Source organism: Mirounga angustirostris, unplaced genomic scaffold (assembly GCF_029215605.1).
Source record: "Mirounga angustirostris isolate CCGP_5_RB_7025 unplaced genomic scaffold, mMirAng1.0.hap1 SCAF_4, whole genome shotgun sequence".
In the NCBI taxonomy this organism is placed as follows: domain Eukaryota; kingdom Metazoa; phylum Chordata; class Mammalia; order Carnivora; family Phocidae; genus Mirounga; species Mirounga angustirostris.
The window spans coordinates 177112889-177135290 of NW_026991712.1; the positions used below are offsets into that span (position 1 = coordinate 177112889).

The 22402-nt window shown below is 55.9% G+C and overlaps 1 protein-coding gene across 1 annotated transcript in view; it reads right to left on the reverse strand.

Annotated features, from left to right (window-relative positions):
* Nucleotides 1–22402, reverse strand: part of IGSF21 (immunoglobin superfamily member 21) — a 236111-nt gene that overhangs the window by 58753 nt on the left and 154956 nt on the right. The window contains exon 3 of the mRNA XM_045895505.2: nt 14553–14674. Coding sequence (XP_045751461.2) covers nt 14553–14674 — 122 coding nt within the window. The remainder of the gene's footprint in view (nt 1–14552; nt 14675–22402) is intronic.

Below are 22402 nucleotides of genomic sequence, written 5' to 3' on the forward strand. Positions count from 1 at the left end.
AACATTTCCTCCATACTGAGCTCAGCAAGGCCTGGTGCGGACACAGTCCCTCCCTCCAGGAGCGATGCTCTGGTGGTCAGACCACGGAAGGTGATGGGAAAGGCTCCTGAGGTCACGGGAGCGCAGTGTCCCTGCTGAAGCAAGTGGAGAAGCTCTCCCAGGAGCAATGGCCTTCCCCCTCCATCAGTATTAGAATAGTTGTCCTTGTTATTTTGCATGATGGGGTCAACTTGTCTCATACAGAATACGTACAACACATCTGTACATTGTGAAGAAATTATAAACAAGCACCTGTGACCCACTCATCTCTTACTTATCACCACCATGGGCTGGACTCTGAGTTAGGCACTTTGAAGATCAGAGGTCCTACAACCGTCCCCTCACCCCCGAGCCCATGGGGCTGGAATCATTACTGGAGCTGAGGCTCCAAGTCCTGCCCAATATCACCATGAATAGCATCTGGTAGAGCATCTGGTAGCTGACCATCTGCCTGCACCACGGCCAAGGGTGATGGGCATATGGGCCCATGTCCCCATACTGCAAGCCTGCTGGAGCATATATAGAGTAGTGGCCGAGAGCCCAGTGTCCTGCCTCTCACCTCTCTCCTGGCCAGCCATTCACCGACCACTCACCAGCTGTGTGACCTTGGGTAAGTCACTTCACCTCTCTAAGCTTCACCCTTTCACCTACCAACAAGGATAGTAATAGCACCATATTTAATATAATATATTAAAGAGGATTTGCAAGTCAATGGGTGTGAAGTGCTTAGAGTAGTAAGAGCTTGAAAAACACTGGCCTTAGCTTTGCTGTTAGTCCTCAGATCTTAGGCTGTATCATCACTCTCGTGGGGGAAGCAAAGGTCCAGGGAAGTTAAATTAAAGTGCTTGAAAGACCCTGGCAGGGTTGGCGAATCAGGGGGAGAGTTATGACTGGCTTTAGTCCCATGGTCCCCACAAAATACTCAACATGCCCAGGAACATTAATTTAGCACGGGAAGAGAAAAAGAACGATACAACCAAACAAATGCCCTGTCAAGGAAGGAAATATGTAATCAATTAACTGAGCCTCCCCAAGCCTCTCCAAATAATTAGGAACGTCAGCCCGGCTCACTAGGAAATTCAAGGGCTTGCCCCTCCCCTGAGAATCCAAACTCGAGAACACAGAACCCACTGGGTGCCGAGTTGGGTTCCTGACACGTCTCAGAACTCCGGGCTTCTGTCTCCCGGGCCCCGGCCCTGGCTGTTCACAGAGCCCCGTCACCCTGGGGACTGGGTCCACCACCTGTTCCCACTGATAGTACAGCGGGGAAGAGGCAGATAGGGATAGAGCTGGGAGGGATGCCCATCGCCGGCCGAGTGCTCCCTCCCATTCGTGCACTGGAAAAAGGACATTGAGGCTCAAGGAGACTGAGTCACTGGCCAAGTCACACTGTAGCTTCTCTGTAGACTCAGAACTAGGCCCCTGGGCCCTTGTTTCAATGCCAGGCTGTTGTCTAATAACCTGACTCTCTGACCAGGAGTTCACGTATCTGTATAAGAAGTATTTATTGGCTGCTGACTACGGAGCTGCCTGGTACCGACTGGACACTGCAGGAACAGAGGAGAGCTAGAGGGACCAAGCCCTCACCCTCAGGTTTGCATTAAGGAGGCAAAAGGGAAAACACATATTCAGATGCATAACTGAGGGAGTCGCACCGAGTAGTAGTCAATGCCATGAAAAGCAAGTAGCAAACAAATAGGAACAAAAGGATAAGGGACTGGGGTCGGGGGGACCCCTTCAGATGGGGGATCAGGGAGGCATCTCTGACGAGGATCTGAGACTGGGGATGGGAAGAGTGTACTTGGCAGAGGAGAAGCATGAGGAAACGTCCTGAGGCAGGAACGAGCTTGGCCACAGGCTGAGGTGCCCAGAGGATGGCCAGGGAGCAAGAGGGCTGGGTGATGAGGCTGGCCAGGTGGTTGGGATCATTTGCGATCTTGTAGCCCTGAAGGTACCAGAAGCCGGGATTCTCTCCCAAGTGAGCCCGGAAGCCTTTGCAGGGCTTCATGTAGCAGGTGCCATGATCTGAAAGCTCCCTCTGGCTGCTGGGTGTTGAAGGCACCTGGGCAGCGAAGGACCCAGATGCACAGAGAAAGGACTCAAGCTGTTGGGAGCTGGAAAGAAGCAGCTAGCCCTTGACTGGACACCAGGGAACCTGGACCCTGACTCCTCCATTGCTCCTGGACAGTGTGACCTTAATAAATCACTCAACTTCTCTGGTTGTCTCTCTGCTTTTTCCTAAAATGAGAAAGACTTCCCTGCCCCACAGCCTCACATGATGCTGCTTCATCATCTCAGCTGTGGTCGGTGTTACTTGCAAATGGAAGTAACAGGTGCTTATTTTGTACAAAAGGCTGATGGCCCCCACTATCTTCTCATTTATTCTCTCCATGGGAAGTGTCAAGTGACTCCTTTTCCCTGACTGAGGCTTAGCTCTGCAACCACCCAGTGATCCAGCTGGGCACTGTTCCTCCGTTCACTCATTCTTTCCCTCCCCCACTCCCTCATTCATTCCATCCTCCATTCATTCGGTCACGCCCCCATCACTGAGTGCTTGCGCATGCTCATCAGTGCGCTCACATCTCCTTGCAGGACTTTTTCAGGACCCTTAGGCTCACCAGACCTCCCATTCACCATCAATCCCACCCAGTCCTCACCTCCTGAAACAAAATTACCTTCCGAGGCAAAGAAGATTCTCCCAGAACCTGGGAACTTTATTAGGCTGCAATAATATATTAAAGAGGAGGACTGAATCACCTGGAGCAAATTCTAATGTGAAGAAAGACCACGGCGACAAATACTTTGTTCTGAGCCGTTTACTAAATTAAGTCTTTCCCGGACATTTTTAGCCTTCAATTTTTTTTAATACTAGCAATAAAGTAGTTGCATAATTAGTAATAAAGCTGACAGCCCAGTTACTGATTTTTTACTTAGAAGGAAAAGGATGTGTGTGTGTGTGTGTGTGTGTGTGTGTGTGTGTGTGTGTAGATAATTTCAAACATCTCTGGTTTTCTGACTGCAGATACATAAATGATTTGCCATCTCAGCAGCTCTGTCCCACGGGCTGGGGTTGGGGGAAGCCGCACTGAGCTCTGTGGGGTGGAAATGCTTCTCCAGGAGTCAGAAGATGAGTTTGGTTCCATAGCTGACTTGCTGTGTGACTTTAGGGAAGTCACCCACAGTCTCTGGGCCTTGGTTTTCTCATCTGGAGAAAGGGGGAGTTGGCCTGGGTGATGTCTGAAGGATACTGGCAGACCTGTCCTGAGTCTGGGAGGGGACAGTGACTTTAAATGGCTCCTACACTTGTGTCTGTTGACCGAAACCAGCCCCTCGCCCCGTGTGTCCATCGACCCACTTGCTGTCTTAGCTCAGGTGTCTCATGGACCCGTCTCACCTGGCCCAGCCAGAACTCGGGAATTCGGCACCTGTCCCCAGCCCTAGCCGGTCCTCGCCGGTCTCTCCGTCTCAGGAAGGAGCCCCTCCACCTAAGTGCTCTGGCCACGGCCCTGGAGGCCACTGTCAACTCCTCTCCCTCCGATGGCCTCCACCTCCAGCCCAGCAGTGAGTCCTGCTGGCTCCGCTTACAGACCCTTCTCCCATCCCAGCCCCTCCAGCCTGGCCAGCACACCCCATCACCTCCTCAGCTCCCTGGTGACAGGTGCTTCCTGCCTCCGCCCTCGCGTCCTCCCCAATAGCTGAGGCCGATCTTCTCACAGCCCCCAAAATAGAAACAGGATCAACCTCAATGATTCCTCATCACTTCTAGGATACAGTTCAAACTCTAATGACCCACATGTTCTACAGCAGTGGTTCTCAAACTTGCCTGCCTGTGGGAATCACCTTGGGGAACTTTGCAAAACTGATGCCTGTGTTCCCACCCCCTTGCCCACGAGGTTCTGACGTAACCGTCGGGGCTCGGCCTGGGCGTCAGGAGTGTGCGAAGCTCCCCTAGGTGTTGGTAATGGGGCCTGTGGACCACGGCACCGGCGTCACCTGGGGGATGATCGGAAACACAGGATCGCAGGGTTCCCTGCCCCCACCCACTGAATTTGCACACAGGCCATGCCTGTGTGGGGTCAAGTTCAAGAGGCCTGCTCCCTGAGATTTGGCCTCTGCTGACTTCCCACCGCCCCTCCCCAGACTCCTTGCAGGGTCTCATCGGTTCCCAGCCCCTCCGCTTCTCTCTGCTCTTCATTGACACATCAAGCTGGCTCCCAGCTCAGGCCCTTGCTTTCCTCCCCTGCCAGGATGCTCATTCCCTGGCCTCTGCGTGGTGGCTTCTTCTCTCCTCCATACCCCAGAGAGGCCCCTCCCCCGACCTCTCCCTGTGTTGTAGACATAGCCGGGAGACCCTACCTCCACCTCTGTTTCCTGATGTCGGCAGTTAACAAAGAAACACTTTTCAAATGGCAGGTGAGTCATGAGGGCCAGCCCTAGCTGAAGTGGTTGAAATGTATCAAAGTGCCTCAGGGCTACCTCTCCCCCACGTCCCAGGGCGTGGTCCCACATAAGTTTGCAGTTCCTTGCGGTTGATAGTGGGTGAAGACACTGTCTTCGGAAGGCCCTTGGTCAAATGCAACTTGTTCCCCAGGGGAGGGGAGGGTTACCCCAGAAGCCCCCCATTCCATCAGCAAGGGGCTCAGCTCCATTCACTGGAGAAACCCCCAGGGGTGGAAATTTCTGTATGAGGGGGAAGCTCCCCCAGCTCTTGGGCTTTTCCCCTCTCTGGGCTGAGCTTAATCCCCATAAATAGGGTCTGAGATCTGCACTCTATAGGTTTGTCGTTAGGGTTTAAGCAAATGATGGATGGGAAAGAGTTCTGCTGACCATTTGAAAAAGTAATTCCACATTTGGATAACCTGTCAGATCATTAATTTAACTAATCTCTACTGACATTCTGTGCTGGGCACTGACGCCCTAGAGATGCAGAAAGGAAGGTTCCCCATGCTTAAGGGACAAGACCCATCCTTGGTGATTGGTGGGGTGGGGGGGCCACAGGCAGAGGACCCCCCCTAGTTGCAATACCCCAGTGCATCACCAGAGGGCAGCAGACAGCTTTGCAAGGGGAAGACCTTTGCGAGAAGGACCTGTTCTGGGAGCCCCAGGGGCCTCCTCATGGGTGTGTAGGGGGGGACAGAGAATGGGGGTGGTGGAGGGGGAGGAGGCTGCTCAGTGGGAGCTGCCAACTCAACAGAGCACATCTCTGTTCCCTGCATCAAAGCTGTCCTCTACCCCAAGACCCAACCATGGAGAAGTGCTCCTGCCCCCTTAACCCCGGCTGGTGTGGCCAGTGTGGCATGAGGACCCACTCGAAGCTCCCGAGGCCTCTGGGCCTTGGAATCCAGAGTCCCTGCTGCCCGGGAGATTCTGGGACCATCACGGGAGTCCATCCCAAGAGATGTAAGTATGTGCAGGGGGAGGGGAAGTGAGGCATCGTGTGTGTGTGTGTGTGTGTGTGTGTTTGCGTGCACAGAGCGGGAAGACAAACCCCCACATGGGAAGTGCGAGACCGGAAGGGGAAAGAAAGAAGAGAAGAAGGTCGTGCTAAGAGGGAGACCACGGAAGCAGAAGGAAAGACTGAAATCAGGGAACAGAGGAGAAGAACATAGACCTTCACAGGCGGGAAGTGAGGCCCCGGGGAGGCGCCAGCTCAGGACAGGTCTGTGGCAAGTGGGCCCTGCTGGTCTGGGCCACTCGGGGCCTGGGTGGGGGCAGTGGCCGCATCCGTGTCAGTGGACAATAGCCACTGGCTCGGGAAGAGCAGAAGTGTGATGCACGGTGTTCTCCCGGGGCCCCGCCAGCCAGTGAAGTGACTGCCGGAGGCAGGCACCTGGGGTGGGGGGCAGGTAGGGGTGTGGGGGGCAGGGGGTGCATCCCACGCAGGGCAGTGGAAACACATCAGGTTAAACGGATCTCTCAGCCAGCCAAGGGGACTGATGCTGCCAGCTGAGGAGCCGGGGTGGCTCCCAGAGTCCCAGTTCTGGAGCTGGGCTTGGGCACCGCTTGGTCTCCTTGGCAGGGCATTCAGGGGCCGGGAACCGCCGGGCAGTAGCTAGTTTTAACATGAAGCACACACCCAGAGGCACCAAGCGTCTCGGGTTACAGATCCACTGTGTGTATGTGTCTACGTGTGCGTGCGCACGCATCCGTTGTGTGTATGTTGGGATGGACACACAAGGTTGCATGCCCTTACTAAGTTACCTGAGTCTCTAGTGCCTGGTCCTGGGCCTGGAATGGGTGGGCATTCAGTGACTGTTGAACAAACCTGCTACAATGGCCCAGGGATCCAATGTGGCTTGGGGTGTGAGCCCAGGCTTCACCACGGGCACACTGTGTGACCGTCGACCAGTGACCACACCTCTCTGTTCTTCTGTGTCCTCATCTATACAAAAGGATTCCATGAATGTGAGATGTGTACTCCATGGGATGGTTGTGAGGGTGAAAGCAGATGATGGGTCGGAAAAATTTCTGCTGACTGTCTGAAATGGTAATTCCACATTCGGATAACCTGTCAGTCGACTGATTCCATAAACCCTTACTGAGGCCCTGGGCTTCCATGCTAGGCCCTGGGCAAGGCACTAAGGACCTAGAGGGGAAGGAGGAAGGGTACCTGCCCTGAGAGACAGGCCCAGGGCCTGACACAGGCGGGTCCAGTAACTCCTCCTTCTCTGGCTGGTGCTCTGGGGGCCAGCGGCCTGGGGTTGGGTCCAGTGGGACTCTGGCTCAGAGAGCCGCTCTGCCTTTGGGGAAAACACCAAGGAGCTGGAGGAAGAGGCCCTTGCTCCTGGGCCCTCTTGTTCCCTAGTCAAGGCCTCATTTTCTGAGAGGCTCAGCACAGGGCCACGTGCACACCAGTTGTTCTCTTTCTACCAGTAACTGTGCCAGGGGGCATAAGGGGGTGACCGAGCCTCGGGAACTGGTCAGTGCCTGTGGGGTCACTCTGCCCTGGGAGGTCCCTGGCTGGTCAACTCTTTCGTCATCTTCAACCCAAATGAATCTGGCCGCGGGGGCCTTAGGACAATTCTGCTCAGGCAACTTGCAGCCCAGGGTCTGAGAGCCGAGCTCCCAGGCTGCCAGTTCCTCTAGTGGCCGGGAGGAGACCTGCAGCCCTAGCTCCAAAGTCATCCCTGTTTGGAGACACGGACAGGCTCCCACTCAGGGTATTCAATTCAGATGTGATGAAGAGGCATGATCTGTTCTGAATAAACTGCAGAAAAGGGCTCAAGGTTGTCCTTGCGACGTCAGTGTGGCTCTTGCGCATTCCCGGAGGCTTACAGGGTGCGAGAGAGGAGGGGGTTTCGAGTGGGTCAAGAACTGGGCGTAACCTAGCACAGGTCTGAACATACACAGTTACTCGCCGTGTGTTTGCCGAGCGGTCAGATGAGGGAACACATGAACGGCTATGTCTGTGCATGCAGCACGTGCTGTGTCTATTTCAGAGGAAAAGGATGCACGGTTCATGATAACATTGCAGAAGGACAAGGAAGCTATGCAATTCAAGACTCAAACCAACCAGGGTCAGAAGGCACTTTTCTTTGTACCAAGACCCAAGAAGAAGTTTGCCCTTCACCTTCATAGATGAGTCTGCAGGAGGGCCAGCTAACTTCTCAGAGAGAAGCAAGCCTCTTTGGACCAAACAGTGAATGCCTCTATTTAAAAACCAGCACAAGGGCGCCTGGGCGGCTCAGTCGGTGAAGCGTCCAACTCTTGATTTGGGCTCAGGTCATGACCTCAGGGTCCTGGGATCGAGCCCCGAGTCAGGCTCCGCGCTCAGCAGGGAGTCTGCTTGAGATTCTCTCCCTCTGCCCCCCACCCCGCTCTCTCTCGATCTCTAAAATAAATAAATCTTAAAAAAATAAAAATAAATAAAAACAGCACAGTGTTCCATCGAACAGATTCCAGGGAGCTTCCACTTTGCAGGTTCCGTCTGCCTGCTTGGAGGGGTCCTGCCACTCCTTCCAGCACCTCCCTACCTCCACGCCTTTGCCCACGCAGTGCCCTCCACCTAGAGCATCTGCTCCCTAAGCCTCCTTGTCTGAAACCTACTTATCTTCTAGGGCCACTTCAAAAGCCACCTTCTCTATGATTTCCCGGGTCTCTCCAGCTCTGATTCATCACTGCATTATATCGGAGTCTTTCCTAGGACAGCTATCACTTTATTCCTCGAATTGTTAGCTGTTTATCTCCATGTTTTATCTCCCCTTTCTCTCCCTTCATTCCACAAATATTTATTGTTCCTCTGCAAATGCCCAGTAGGGTCTGGGGTTACCCTGGGGTGGACCCTGGGAGGAGCTTCTGGGCACACATGGGGGTGGAGGAAGGAGGCAGGCTTTAAGGTCCGAGGAGGAGGAGGCTGGGGCTGCATCCTGACCACCTCTGGGTGCTGTGCCCCTGCTCCGTGCCTTGGATGCAGCAAATGTTCAATACGTGCTATTGAGCGAAGATGTGAGTGGGTGCATCTCGAAGTAATAAAGGAAGCGGCATTTCCATGTTCTCTTTCTTCCCCACCCACCCAGCTGTTCTCCACCTCCTGTCGCGGCTTCTGGGGACGGCACACGTGTTCACGGGGCATGGCAATCAGACCCTGGAGAGAGAGCTGGCTCTCGGGCTCCCCTTCGCCTCCTGGCCCCTGCCAGCTGCACACCGTGGTCGCTCCTTCTCCCAGCTTACTCGGGCTTGGAAACTAAGTCCTGGGGGCCTAGAAAGAGACCTCTCTCCCCCTCCCCAGACTCATCTGGGGAGGGCTTCGTCTTCCTTCCCTGGTGCCCCCCCAACCCACCCTCCACATGGCAACCAGAGTGAACTTTACAAGACATATCACATCAGACCATGACCTTCAGCAGCTTCTGGGACACAGAGAATAAATGCCAACTTGCTCCCTAAACTCTGGCCACACTGGCCCTCTGGGAGCCCTTAGATCATGTCAAGCTTTCTCACCTCAGGACCTTTGCACTTGCTGTGCCCTCTACCTGGAATGCCCTCCCTACCCCAACCGTGCCAGTGACTCCTTTTTATCCTATAGATTGCTGCTGAGATGTCACCTCCTATAAGAGAACTTGTAGCCCCCTCCTGCCACCCTCCCGCCACATACTCTGTTATTGTCATTCTCTGTCATGTTACCTTATTCCTTTACACACTCATCACCAACTGTCAATATTTTTCCTTATTCTTTTAAACATATTTTTATAGTCTGTCTCTCCTCACCCCCTACACTGCAAACCTCACAAGAGCAGGTCTGATTGCATCTTGCTCTCCATTTTATCCCCAGCATTGTCCCTGACGTGTAGCAATTGCTCAATTCCTTTGTGATGAATGAAGGATGAAAACGTTGAAGGCGCGCAGAGTGGGGGGAAGGGAGGACAAACTGCTCCCTCCTACGTTTATCTAGCAGCAGGGAGAGCCCGTGAGAGAACACCATAGCTTCCGCCACTAACTCATCCACCCTGCAAGCATCTACATATTGTCCTCAATGTTGTGGGGGTGGGGTGGGGCCGGGGGTGCTGGGCTGGGGCTGGGTACACAGTGGTGAAGACATCAGACCCAGTCCCTGTCCATGGGCTTTGAGTCTAGTGGGAGAGGCAGACTTTGAACACCTAGTGTCAGGGCATGGAGGGTATGGAGGCGAGGTACCCTGGGGTATCTGACCCAGTCTGGGCAGTCACGACTGGCTTCCTGGAAGAGGTGGTGTACAAGCTGAACCTGAATGGATGAGTAGGGCCTTGGCAAAGGGAGGTGGGCAAGGTGTGGGAGGGGCAGGAACACACTCAACCCCTTGACTCTAGATTTCCCTCGCTGCCAAATTAGGGCCAGTGAAGCCTGCTTGGTGCTCCTCAGGACATCCAGAACACATGGAATGGGACAAGGGACTGCAGAGGACTTTGGGACATGGATGGGTGCATTCTGCAGGGATTAATGAGTTTTGCCCACACAATCTTCCCCTCTGTGGGGGATTTATCCATCTGCTCCACTTATTCTTAGCCTGGTGGAACAGGTGCACAGGGGCTGTGGTGGGGCCGGTGCTCGGGGCTGAGGTAGGGCAGGTGCATGGGGGCTGAGGTGGGGAAGGTGCATGGAGCTGAGGTGGGACAAGTGCTTGGGGCTGAGGTGGGACAGGTGCTCGGGGCTGAGGTGGGACAGGTGCTCGGAGCTGAGGTGGGGCAGGTGCTCAGGGCTGAGGTAAGGCAGGTGCTCGGGGCTGAGTTGGGGCAGGTGCTTGTGGCTGAGGTGGGACAGGTTCATGGGCTGAGGTGGGGCTGGTGCTCGGGGCTGAGGTGGGACAGGTGCTCGGAGCTGAGGTGGGGCAGGTGCTCAGGGCTGAGGTAAGGCAGGTGCTCGGGGCTGAGTTGGGGCAGGTGCTTGTGGCTGAGGTGGGACAGGTTCATGGGCTGAGGTGGGGCCGGTGCTCGGGGCTGAGGTGGGGCAGGTGCTCGGGGCTGAGGTGAGGCAGGTGCTCGGGGCTGAGGTGGGACAGGTTCATGGGCTGAGGTGGGGCTGGTGCTGGGGGCTGAGGTGGGGCTGGTGCTCGGGGCTGAGGTGGGGCTGGTGCTCGGGGCTGAGGTGGGACAGGTTCATGGGCTGAGGTGGGGCTGGTGCTCGGGGCTGAGGTGGGACAAGTGCTCGGGGCTGAGGTGGGACAGGTGCTCGGGGCTGAGGTGGGACAGGTGCTCGGGGCTGAGGTGGGACAGGTGCATGGGGCTGAGGCACAGTCGTGGAGGCAGGTGTGGTGGCAGGTGTGGAGGACAGCGATGTGCAGGAAGCCAGCAGGTGGAACTGTCACCCTTATCATGCCTCCCCACTCAGGGGGTCCCCAAAGAAGCAGACCTTGTGACAAGGATTCAGGAGCCAGTGGCTAATTTGTAAAGGTGTCCCAGGGAGCTGGGAAAGGAGTGGAGAATAGTGGGGAGGGAAGAAGCCAATATGGTGCATCACAGAGGTTATTCTGGGGGAGCCGCTCAGCCTCATTCATGCTGGAGAGTTCGAGGGGACAGTGAACATCCATCTGATTAGTCTCACCCAAGGGGCAGGGGGGCCGGGAGATCCACCCCAACACCTCCCATCGGCCAAGGCTGCTCTGGGGATGCCCTGACACATCCGCCTCACTCCATGAGCAAGCTGAGTGGGGCTCTGGCAGCCTGAGAAGCCTGCGGAGGGGTCAGGGTGCTGAAGGTGGGTGTGGACCTCTGCCACATCGTCCTCGTCCCTACCATGATGGCTCCTTCCCATCCCCCAGGCCTCGGCCAACCATTCAGATGGCACCCCAGCACAGTGGTCCTTCCCTGGCGCTTCACCCTGCTTGCCCCCGTTATACAATCGCCATTCGAATTCACACCTTTGTGGACTGTGTACTGATAAATTTACTTATGTCTTGCTTTCCTTGTTTACTGTCTTCCCCCCGTAAGAGTTTAATGCCAGGTCTTTCTTGTTCCCCACTGATCCCCCAAGACACCTTCCACCATGCCAGGCTTCTAGTAACTGCTCAATTAAATATCCTCTGAAGGAATACATTACTGTCAGTTCCAAGCTGGGAGTTCTGGATTCTGAGGTTCATTCTATAGACATTTGATAGATGGGGCCTCTGGGGCACTGGGAGGGGCAATGACTTGCCCAAGGTCATGAACTGGGATGTCACACCTGCACCCCTGCCCAGGAGGTAGAAGTCCCGTCACCCCACCCGACGCCCATCCCTCCGGGAACCCCACCAGTGGGAGGAGACGCTTTGGGAGTCCCTGGGGCTCCTTTCAGCTGCCTGAGAATTGCTCCCTGCCAATTCTTGGTGATCTCAGCCTCCTTCTCCCCCTACTTTCCCCAGCTGAAGAGGAAGTGGCTCAGACAGCTGTGGAGCTGGGACTCTCTCTAGTTGAGATGCATTAATTTGTAAATATCTTCATTTATATGTAAATGCGGAGTCCCGCACCCCACCGCCAGCCCTAATGGGGCCCTGAAGCCTGGAGACACAGCCTCCTTTAGCTAGCAGCTCTCTGCGATCCGCTTAGACTCCTTCCCTCCCTTCCGCTGTGGCCTCCTCAAGGCTCCTTTGCCCTGGTGCGCTCTGCCTGGGAGACCACCACTGGAGCGGAGGCTGGGGAAGGAAAGGGCACTGGGCACAAGTCAGCACAGCTGTGTGACCTTGGGCGAGTCCCCTCCCTGCCTGGGCCTCGGTTTCCTTGGTTGCAAGATGAGGAGGGCAGCATGGTGTAGGCTCAGGATGAGGCGGCGTGGGCTCTGATTCAGTCTGTGTCATTCCAGCCACCAACCCCGGGGCAAGTCCCTTGACCTTGCTGCACTTTAACCCTAGCTATAAACTGGGGCTACAGAAAGCAGTAACATCTGCGCGTGCATTTACAGGGTTTTTTCATGAGGATTAGAAGAGCCAGAGGACACATAAGGGGTCTTTATGTGATCTGGAAAAAGGTGAGCGTGTTTTATGGTGGAAGAAGGAGGGGTTTTTCTGGGCAAGAACGGCAAACATGCACCGCTCAGCGACCCTGGCAGCACTTTAATGTGAATTAACTGGGGGACCCTCGCAAGGCTGCAGGGAGCTGCTCACTATTGTCATCCCTTCTAGAGATGGGGGCAACTCAGGCACAGAGTTAGGGGGTGGAGGGGCCAGGATTGGAACTCAGGCCCCGGGACAGAAATCTCACTTAAATCCCACAGCGATGGTGTGAAGCCGATCCGATTTAAGTCTGCTTTGCAGGTGAAGAAACTGACACCGAGAGAGGTTGAGGCCCTCGTCCAAGGTCACTCAGTAGGAAGTGGCTGAGCTGGTTCTGAACCAGGTCTTCTGGGACGGGTACTGGGGCTGGGCTCTGGGTGCTCCAGTGAGCACGAGAGGGTGGGGGACAGGGCTGGTCTGGTGGTCTTGGGCTTTCTTCCTGGCTTAGGACTCCAGTGGGGTGCTGGAAATGAGGGGATAGGCTGGGAGAGGGTGCTTCTCAGAGACCAGGGTAACCATGTGGGGGTGGGGTGGAGGCTGCGGGTTTCTGGGAAGCAGTGGGGTGATCTGAGTGCTCACTTCTGCAGAACCATCTGTGGCTCCCAGGACGGTTATTTTCTTCTCCAAAATGAGGTTTTCATCTTGGTTGTAACTGGCTGGTCTTAGGTGTGCTTTAATATTTTAAGGAGCCCCAAATCCTTTTTGGAAGCAGGTACAGGGGAAATCATCGACATGAATAAAGGCATCTGTGTGGCCATTTGCACGCCTCTTCCGCATCCCTCGCACCCACATGCTCACCAGATTCCCCCAACAAGGGCTGGTTCTCAGCTGCTGGCACAAAGCCCAGAGAGGAGGGGGACCCAGAAAGGTCCTCCAGGGGAGCACACCCACCTTCCTTCTCACAAAGTGTGCAGGGAAGGGTCACCTGCCAGATTCCTTATGCAGGGCTGGGTGAGCCCTGGGCAACCTTCCCGTCCCGTTTTCTAATTTTATCCAGGGGGAAACTGAGGCCCAAAGGGCAGAGGAGCATACCCAGGGTCACCTCATCAGTGTGTAAATTTCACCGTGCACCTACTATGTGCCAGGCTTGCAGACCGCTGCTTTCTGCCTGGGCACCAGGCAAAGCATTTGGCTGTGTCGTGTGGGAAAACGCACATACGTGTGTCTGTGTGCGCGACTGTGCACGTTCAGTGCCCGTGTGAAGCTACTTGTCATGAACGCAGTGAGGCTCCCCCCCATCTCATGGAGGGATGGGCACTAGAGGACCAGCAGCCATCTGGCTCTGGGGGAGAGTCGCTCTGCTAGGGCGAGGGGCCGTCTAAATTAGGTGTCCCACAGGAGGGCATGCTTGAGCTGGGCTCTGAAGACTGATGAGGAGCTCACCATGTCACCAGAGGGAGAGTGGCACTCTGGCAAATGAGTGGTAGGGGTAAAATAGGATTGGGGCCTTTTAGAGAGTACACGGGGCGGGTGCAGTGCCTGGCACCCGCACATGGAGAACATGGCAAGAATGGGATCAGCTACCTTAGAGTCTTCTAGAAAAGGGGTAGGGGTAAACATGTTAAGTATCACCATCCCCAAGGACTCTTTCCTCCCATCCTGCTGCCTCTTCTGACCCGGGGTCCAATTGTTTAGGGTCCATTTGCCTTGCTGGGCAGGGGCCTGTGGGGAACAGGAGAGCGTGTTCCCCGGGGCTTCTGAGCCAGGCAGAACGGGCTCACGTCCCAGCTCTGTCCCTGCTGGCTGCAGGATGTGGGACACATTGCTCACCCTCTCTGGACCTCAGTGTCCTCTCCTGGAAACTGAGTTTGGACAACCCACCTGGCAGGACTGTTCGAGGAGCTGGCTGGGGGGACCGATGTGGCCGGTCTGCTGCATGGGGCGAGTTGTGACTTGAACCCTCCTTGCTCTTCCTTCCGGAGGGAGGCCCCTCGAGGCTCTGGGTTCCCCTCTGCAGCACAGCCCCCAGCCCTGCCTTCTGAGCCCCTGAAGGGTGACCCTGAGAACCCCCCAGAGCATCACAGGACAGACGATGGGAAAGGGCCGGAGAAGTGGCCCCCGGCGCCCGGCCCCTCACCTCACGGTGGACTGGTACACCAGGTCCTCTCTCTTGCGGTAGTTCTCCATGTGCGAGTAGTTGGTGGAGAACATGGCGTCAAAGGTAAAAATCTTCTGCTTGATGGTGCCGCCGTCCGTCACCTGCAACAGAGCACAGACAGCTACAGGGGAGCGCTCGGCCAGCCCCGCCCCTTTGCTCCAGACAGCGCGCGCGGGGTTGGGGGACACTGGGAGACGTAGAGGCCAGGACGCCCAACACCCCGGTGCCCTGGGAGAGGCCTCCAGGGGACATGTCACCGCCATCACTAGAACCCTCCCAGGTCATCCCCACTCTACTGATGTGTAAACCGAGGCTCTGGAGGGAAGGGACTTCCTGAGGTCCTATGCCAGGAAGGAGCAGAGCTGGCTTTTCTCCCCGGCAATTATTTCTGGTAAATTCTGTCAGGGGTAGGCCCAGAATGGCAGGGGAGCCCAGGCAGGCAATCCCCATCTGATGATAGGGTCATCATAGCGGGCTTCCTGGAGGAAGCGAGGTCTAAGTTGCCTTCTGAAGGAAGAGCAGGAGGCGGCCTGGCAAAAGGTGGGCGTGCTCCGTAGGCAGAGGAGACAGCAAGAGCAAAGGCCCTGTGGTGGGAAAGAGCAGGTATGCTATGTTCGGGGAAAGAAGATTGTGTTCAGAGTGCCTGGGGCAGAAAGGAAATGGTAAGAAACCCAAAGCGCCAGATCCTGGAAGGCCTGGAAGTCAGGGGAGCTCAACTGTCCCTGAAGGCAATGTGGTGGAGGTCACCTTGAACTCTGTTTAGGGAGAGGCCTGTCTGGAGGCAGGGGCCCTTGAGGAGACTGGGGAGCACCCAATCTACTGACCTGGGGATGGAGCCCCCTGGACAGCATGCGGGCTCACCCTCTTCCAGGCTGCCCTTGGGACAAGGCTGCAGGGAGGTCATGAGGTCCCCACCTCCCCCTTGGAGTACAGAGGCCCGGAGAAGTGGGGGGACCTCAGGAGGTGACAATAAAGCCTGCGCTGGAAGACAAAGGCTGCCCCAGAGCCCAGCTGTTCACGGCTGATTAAAAAGTCGGACCCAAGTGTCCCGCGCTCCCGGCTCGCCGCCCGCTGCCGCCTCCCCATGCCCGCACTGCCTGCAGCTAATGAAAGTGTTACTCCACAAAGCAGCAAGGTATGTGTTGTCACTGTTTCAGTTATTTATCTGTTTACTCGGCTGCAGTTTTCCCTACAGTTTTCGGCCTGCGTCAGCAGCTCTATTATAGACCGGGAGTTTGCAGCCTCTCGCGGCTCAGCTGGGCTCCGCGCTAACAGCCTGCGCGGCCAGGGAGGCCTCATGCCTGGGCCTGGAGAAGTGGAATGAACTCCCTGCAGCTCTGCGTGGTGGAGGCAGGGGGGCCGGCTGGGAGGGCGGTGGCCAGGGCCGGCTTTCTCCAAGGGGCTGGGCGCAGGGGGACGCTGAAAGCTGCTCGGATCCGTAGCCTTCCCGAGAGGACCGGCCTGGGTGCAGCTGGGTTCCTCTGGGCACCTCTGGATCCAAGCTGACTTGGACCACATCTGTCTGGCCTACGTGGCATTGTGGCTGGTTTAGGGGACACAGGTTCAATGCAATCCAAGCTAGCATTTATTGAGCACCAGCTGTGTGCCAGGCACGGGCCCACATCGGTATGTGTCACCTCCCCCCAACCCCCACCATGGTCTGCAAGCTCATAAGGAGTAAAGAGGCCCCTAACAGTCCCGGGGGCCCCACAGGCAGGGCTGGAATGGCGATAAGCTCCAGGACCCTGTTGTGGGGGGATCAGCAGTAGGACTCCCCGCTGCACGGTTTCTCCTTACCCCTCCCTAAACTCACGTCCCTCTGACTCCTCTGGGCTTATCTTCAGCTCATCCTTTTCACTTGTTTTCCCCTGTGGGGCTGTGTGCTCTCAGTTCGCCTCTTCTGCAGCTCGGGTCCCCCCGGGTTCCCAGAGAGGGGACCCCGAGACTGGGGGATGAGGGAGGAAGAGCAGCAGAGCACCTTCAAACCAGGGCCCTCAGCAGGAGGGATGATTTTGCCTGCTCCCCAGGGGCCATTTGGGAAGGAGTGGAGCCATTTTTGGTGTCAAAGCCTGGCGGGACGGTGGTTTGGTGTGGGCATCTGGCGGCAGAGAGCAGGGATGCCGTCCCCATCCCTCGATGCACAGGATGACCCCAAAGAATTATCTGGCCCCAGACGAGAAATGTGCCATCGCTTTGTGCGGACCCACAAGTGCCCCTGGGAAGTGAGTGCAACACACAGCAGCTTGCCCATTTTACAGATGAAGAAACCGTGCGTGGCTTAGAGAGGAAAGGAGATTCAGCCGAGGGCACACGCGGGGGGCTCCTGGCACGGCTCTGGCTCTGGTGGTGGGGGCCCCCAGGGACTGAGGACTGGAGCAGATGCTCTTAGCACCCCCTCCGCCCCCAGGCAGCCGGCTCCTTAGCAGGAGGACACCCGGAGCCCTGCGGAGTCTTGAGCAATGTTCTCCCCAAGTCGTAAAAGTCGTAAAAGTGGAAGGCGTCCTGCCCATGTGACTTGCAGCCTTGCCTCCTTCAGGTACTGCTTTTTTATCTCCTCCTAAAATGCGGCAGCCTTTATCGTCCCAATCTCAAATTTCACTCCGTTTTTTTTTATTATACAAAGGAGAAAAAAAAATCTGTCAGTAAAACTGTCTCCTCAAATTTATTCACCGGGACCGAGGATTTTATTACTAGGAAAATACACCTGCACCCCACACGTCCACACATACCCACAAACCCCAGATAAAGCACTGAAGAATGATCTGAGTCGTAAATCACTGCTTCGGGCCCAGGGACAGGGGAGTTTCAAGGACGCACCTAGCTTTTCTTTGGTTTTATTTACATCTTTTTTCCTGGGGCCGTGTCTGGGCCTCTCTGTTAGCTTAGGCGTAAATCACTCCCTCCCGTCAAAGCGGCCCCAGGCAGCCCTGTCACTCAGCTGTGATAGCCCAGCTGCTGGCTCCCCGCCCTCCGGGAGGGCTCCGGAAAGGCATCGCCTCGGAATTCACCCTCAGGTCCCAGGCCAGCGGGCGAGTGGCTATTTGCAAGGAGGTTATTCTCTAGATCTTGGCGGTGGTAGTCCCTGAGATGAGCTATCACAGGCTGTAGGGCCACCGGCATGGTGAGCCACAACTTCTCTTTCATTCCGGAAACACTGCCCCAGACCTAAGACCTGCAAGCACCGGTCCAGGCCCCCTGGGAGAGGAAGGACCAGATTTCCGATGCGGTTGCAGTCTATCATGAGCGAGCTTACACGCACGCAGCCTGGTGGGGATGCACGGCCCACAGATAACCAGGGAAAGCACCACTGTAGCAGCATATAGTTGCTAAGGGTTATCTGACACCCACGGAGGAGCCAGGGATTCTTTTGGGGGGAGGGGTGATCCCAGAAGGCTTCCAGGTGGAGGTGGACCTCTTTGAGAGTCCTTAGTCCCAGGTAGGTGCTCCCCGCATCTGGGAGACTCTGGAGCAAGCAGGAAGGCTGATTTTCTCCACCCCCTGGACAGCTCTTGATTCTGTTACTAAGTAACTTTGTGCACTTCATTTCTCCAAGCCTCTGCTTCCTCATCTGTAAAATGGGATACTGCGACCCACCTGTACCTCTCGCCAGGATTAAATGAGATGAGGTTTGTAACAGCACCTGATGCGTGGTAAGCGCTCAGTACGGACAGCTATTTTTCTTTCTTTTTAACGATTTTATTAATTTATTTGTCAAAGAGAGAGTGAGCACAAGCAGGGGGAGCGGCAGGCAGAGGGAGAAGCAGGCTCCCTGCTGAGCAAGGAACCCGATGCAGGGCTGGATCCCAGGACCCTGGGATCATGACCCGAGCCGAAGGCAGACACTCAACTGACTGAGCCACCCAGGTGCCCCCAGACAGCTATTTCTATGCATAATAACAATTTTCTTTTTTTTTTCTAAAGATTTTATTTATTTATTTGATAGAGAGAAACACAGCAAGAGAGGAAACACAAGCAGGGGGAGTGGGAGAGGGAGAAGCAGGCTTCCCGCGGAGCAGGAAGTCCAATGCGGGGCTCGATCCCAGCACTCTGGGATCATGACCTGAGCCGAAGGCAGACTCTTAACGACTGAGCCACCCAGGCGCCCCATAATAACACTTTTCTTAGCTATCCCTTCTTCTGGGTCCCTTGCCACCCTCCAGGGCTGGGGCTGGAGGGCAGAATAGCTCTTACTGTAAAGTCAGATGGTGCAGAATGTCCGTAAATGGAAGAAGGGGGCCCGCCTGGCAAGCGAGGACTGGAGAGCTGGTCGGGGGAGTGGGAATAAAGAACCAGGGCCCAGGGCCTGGCTAGCAGTCAGTAGAACATCCCAGGGAGGGAGCTGAAGGATGCTCTGAGCAAGTACCTGGAAGCAGGCTGGTCCCAGGGGCTCCGAGATGCTCCCCCGGTGCCACAGTGGCATGGGACCACACGGTCACGGCGGGCAGAAGATGGCAAGGCTGCTGGGAGGACAGATAAGGTGCTGTCCTGGAAAGCCAAGGCCCAAGAATGTGTGGGTTCTCCCTCCCCAGAGGGAGAGGAGTTTGTGCATTCATTCATTCAAGCAACAGATTTTTAGAATCCATAAATAGGTCCTAGAATGTGAGCTACTCCTCAAACATAACCTCTATGAGGGCAAGGTCTTTATCAGTCCTGTTCATTCTCTGTCCCCACACCTGTGTCTTGCAGATGAAGAAACTGAGGCCAAGAGAGAGGCAGGTGAACTGCCCGGATCACGAGGGCAAAAAGTGGGGGAGCTGAGCCCTCAGCACAACTTAGTTGAAAAGAGATGAGTGGGCGATCCATTCTGAGGTCAAGGATGTGGGGGCACCTGGCGGGGTGGCAGGTGCAGAAGCTCCGGGGCTCACACAGCCCTACGCAGTCAGATGCCCGCTATGCCACTTCTGGCTTAAAGCCGTGTGACCTTGGAGAGATCTCTGTGCCTCCACCTCCTCATCTGCAAAACGGGAGCCCTCGCAGCTCCCTGTAAGGCACACAGGGCGGCACGCACGGCGCCCCCAGAGGCTCGCTTGGCGGCTGGTGGCAGCGACAGGGGTGGAAATCGCCAGCATTCCTGCGCTGCTTGCCACGGACCACGCACTGTTTGCAAACATGAACTCAGGTAATTATAAGAAAGCATTCAATGCGTATTAGCTGCTGTTATTTGTTTTTACTTGGGTCAGACCCCGGCAAAGGCAGCAGGGGCACAGTAGGGGCTCGAGAATCCGTGGCTCTCCCCCACCCCGACAGCGTCTCAGCCATGACTGCCCAGGATGATCAGATGTGCGGCCTGGAAGGAATGGAGGAAGCAGAGACCCGGGTTCTGTATCCCACCGGCTGGCCTCTGCACTGCTCCCCTCTCTGGACCTCAGTTTCCCTAAGTGCTCGATGCGAAGATTTAGGGCAGAGTGACCTCTGAGGACCATTTCTACTTTGAATGCCCACATGCTCTGATTCTAGAACAGCCAGCCCTGGAGACCACAGCTACTTCCACTCTGGCCTTGCTCACCAGGGCTCAGCAGCCGCCCACAGACCCCGAGGCGGTGGACCCTGTCCCAGGGCCCTGGCTGCCCACCGCCCCCCACCCCAGCAAATCTGGCCTCAGTCAGGCTTGGCTGATTTTCCAGCGAAGCCCCCAAAGCGTGGCGAACGGACTTAGTCCAGCCAGCTGCACGGCATGGTCGGCTGGGGTTTTTCATTTGAAAACCAAATGCCTCCAACTGCACCTTCTTACTGTCGTCTCTGGGTGCTGTCATCTGAAGAGAGAGAGACAGAGAGAGAGAGAGAAAAAAGAAAGAAAGAAAAGGGGGATAAAATCACCTCCTCCACCCCCAACCTCCTTCTCTTTGTGTTCCACAAAACCAATTACAGGTTGGAAATAGCTGTAATAAACTTGATATCCCACTTATGGGCCAATCCTGCCGCGGCTGGAAAGGGGAGTGAAAACCGCTGGTGTATTTTGCTGGAGCTGTTTAAATTGCCTGCCTACATTATCCCCGCTCCTCTGCAGCCGGGAAGGAATTTGCTCTCCTGGAAATGGAGCAGCTGAGGTCTCTGTGGCTGGGCAGCGAGGTGGGGGTGGTGGTGCCAGGAGGGTTTTTAATGAATGGATTAGACGTGGGAGCAGAGACGGTGTCTGGGCTCTTGGAGTTGGGCGGCCCAGGTTCGAATCCCAGCCTGGGAAGCCGACAGGCAGTGCCCCCGCTGTAAGTCGGGCAAGAACCATGCAGCCCTGCAGGGTTGTTGTTGAGGGGTGGGGAGGAGGGAGGGAGAAGGGAAGGAACATTTCACTGGACAAAGCAAAAGGCCAGCACTGGCTGGAGTGCTATGCCCAGCATGAGTCTCAGGTCTTCGCTCTGTGGTGCGGGGGGGGGGGGGCACTGTCACTGCCTGGCCTGAGCCCGTTTCCTCGTCTGTAAAATGAAGGATGTTGACTGAACCTGGCCCCGGAGTTGTTAGAAATACTCAGAGGAAGGATATATGTGAAAGCATCTCATAGAACATGAATTTACTGCTCCATTCCCAGTACTGTGGTGGGTGATGAGCATTCTAGAAACTTCTGCCACGAAACCATCACCTAGAAGCCTCACTCAGCAACCCACGCAAAGAGGGCAGCAGATCAACTGGCATTCCTAACGGGCTTACTTAGATCAAGTCAACTCCGGCATGGGGCTCAGGCCATGGAGCATGTGAGCACCCCTTTATTGACTGAGCTCTTTCCTGAGCTGTGCTTGATTCGGGAGCAGAGCCGTGAACACAGCACGTGTGACACTGAAGAAACGCGACCACCTCAGTTACATGTCTGTAGTGGGGGGTCTTCTGACTCCTCCAGCAGAACCTCAGCTTAGGAGGCTCGGACTTCATCTCGTTCGGTGTGTACCCCAACTCCCAGAGCACCGTCTAGTGCATAGGGGACTCTCGGTCAATATTTTTTTTTTTTAAAGATTTTGTTTATTTATTTGAGAGAGACAGAATGAGAGAGAGCACATGAGAGCGGGGCGGGTCAGAGGGAGAAGCAGACTCCCTGCCGAGCAGGGAGCCCGATGCGGGACTTGATCCCGGGACTCCAGGATCATGACCTGAGCCGAAGGCAGTCGCTTAACCAACTGAGCCACCCAGGCACCCGTCGGTCAATATTTTTATAGAAACAAACAGCATTTTTCTAGGCGCAAAACCTGGGGCCAGGGAAGGGCTGCCACTCGCCCAGGCTGCCCAGCTGGTAAGTGGAGCAGCGGAGATTCGAACCTGCGTCTGATTCCAAGGTCTAGATCGGAAGTGATCCAGACGGCAGAGTCGGATGGAGTGTTGAGTAGGGGGCATGGAAGGGAGGGGGCATCTAGGCAGAAGCACAGGGCAAGAGGCCACCTGCTCAGGGAGGAGGGAGAAAACGATGGTGGGAGGAGGAGGGGCCAGGAGGCAGCCTCCCCATGGCCTGCAGTGTAGGGCAGGGGTGCAAGGCTCCTGGCTTCTTTGTTGCCATGGTGACCGGGGGCCACTCTTCCCCCAGACCCCTCCCCACCTGCTGTCCACCTGCAGTCTGCTCTTGCAGCCCCTGGGCCTGAGAGCTGGGCCAGAGGAGACGCCCCAGAGAGGGGAGGGCAGGCTCCCCTGGGGCCTGGGGCAGGAGGATGCCGGATTCCCAAGGACAGAAGGGAGGGACATTCCGGAGGCCAGGGCCACCTACTATCTCTGGATGGCCAAATTTCACCCCTGCTCTGTCTCCCTTGTGAGTCCTGGCTTCTGGCGGGGCCGGGCTCGGGGTAATTGGCTTCCCCCGCGTGTGTGGCAGATCCGGTTTTGACTGAGACAGCTGGTGTCATGAATTGCTCTGT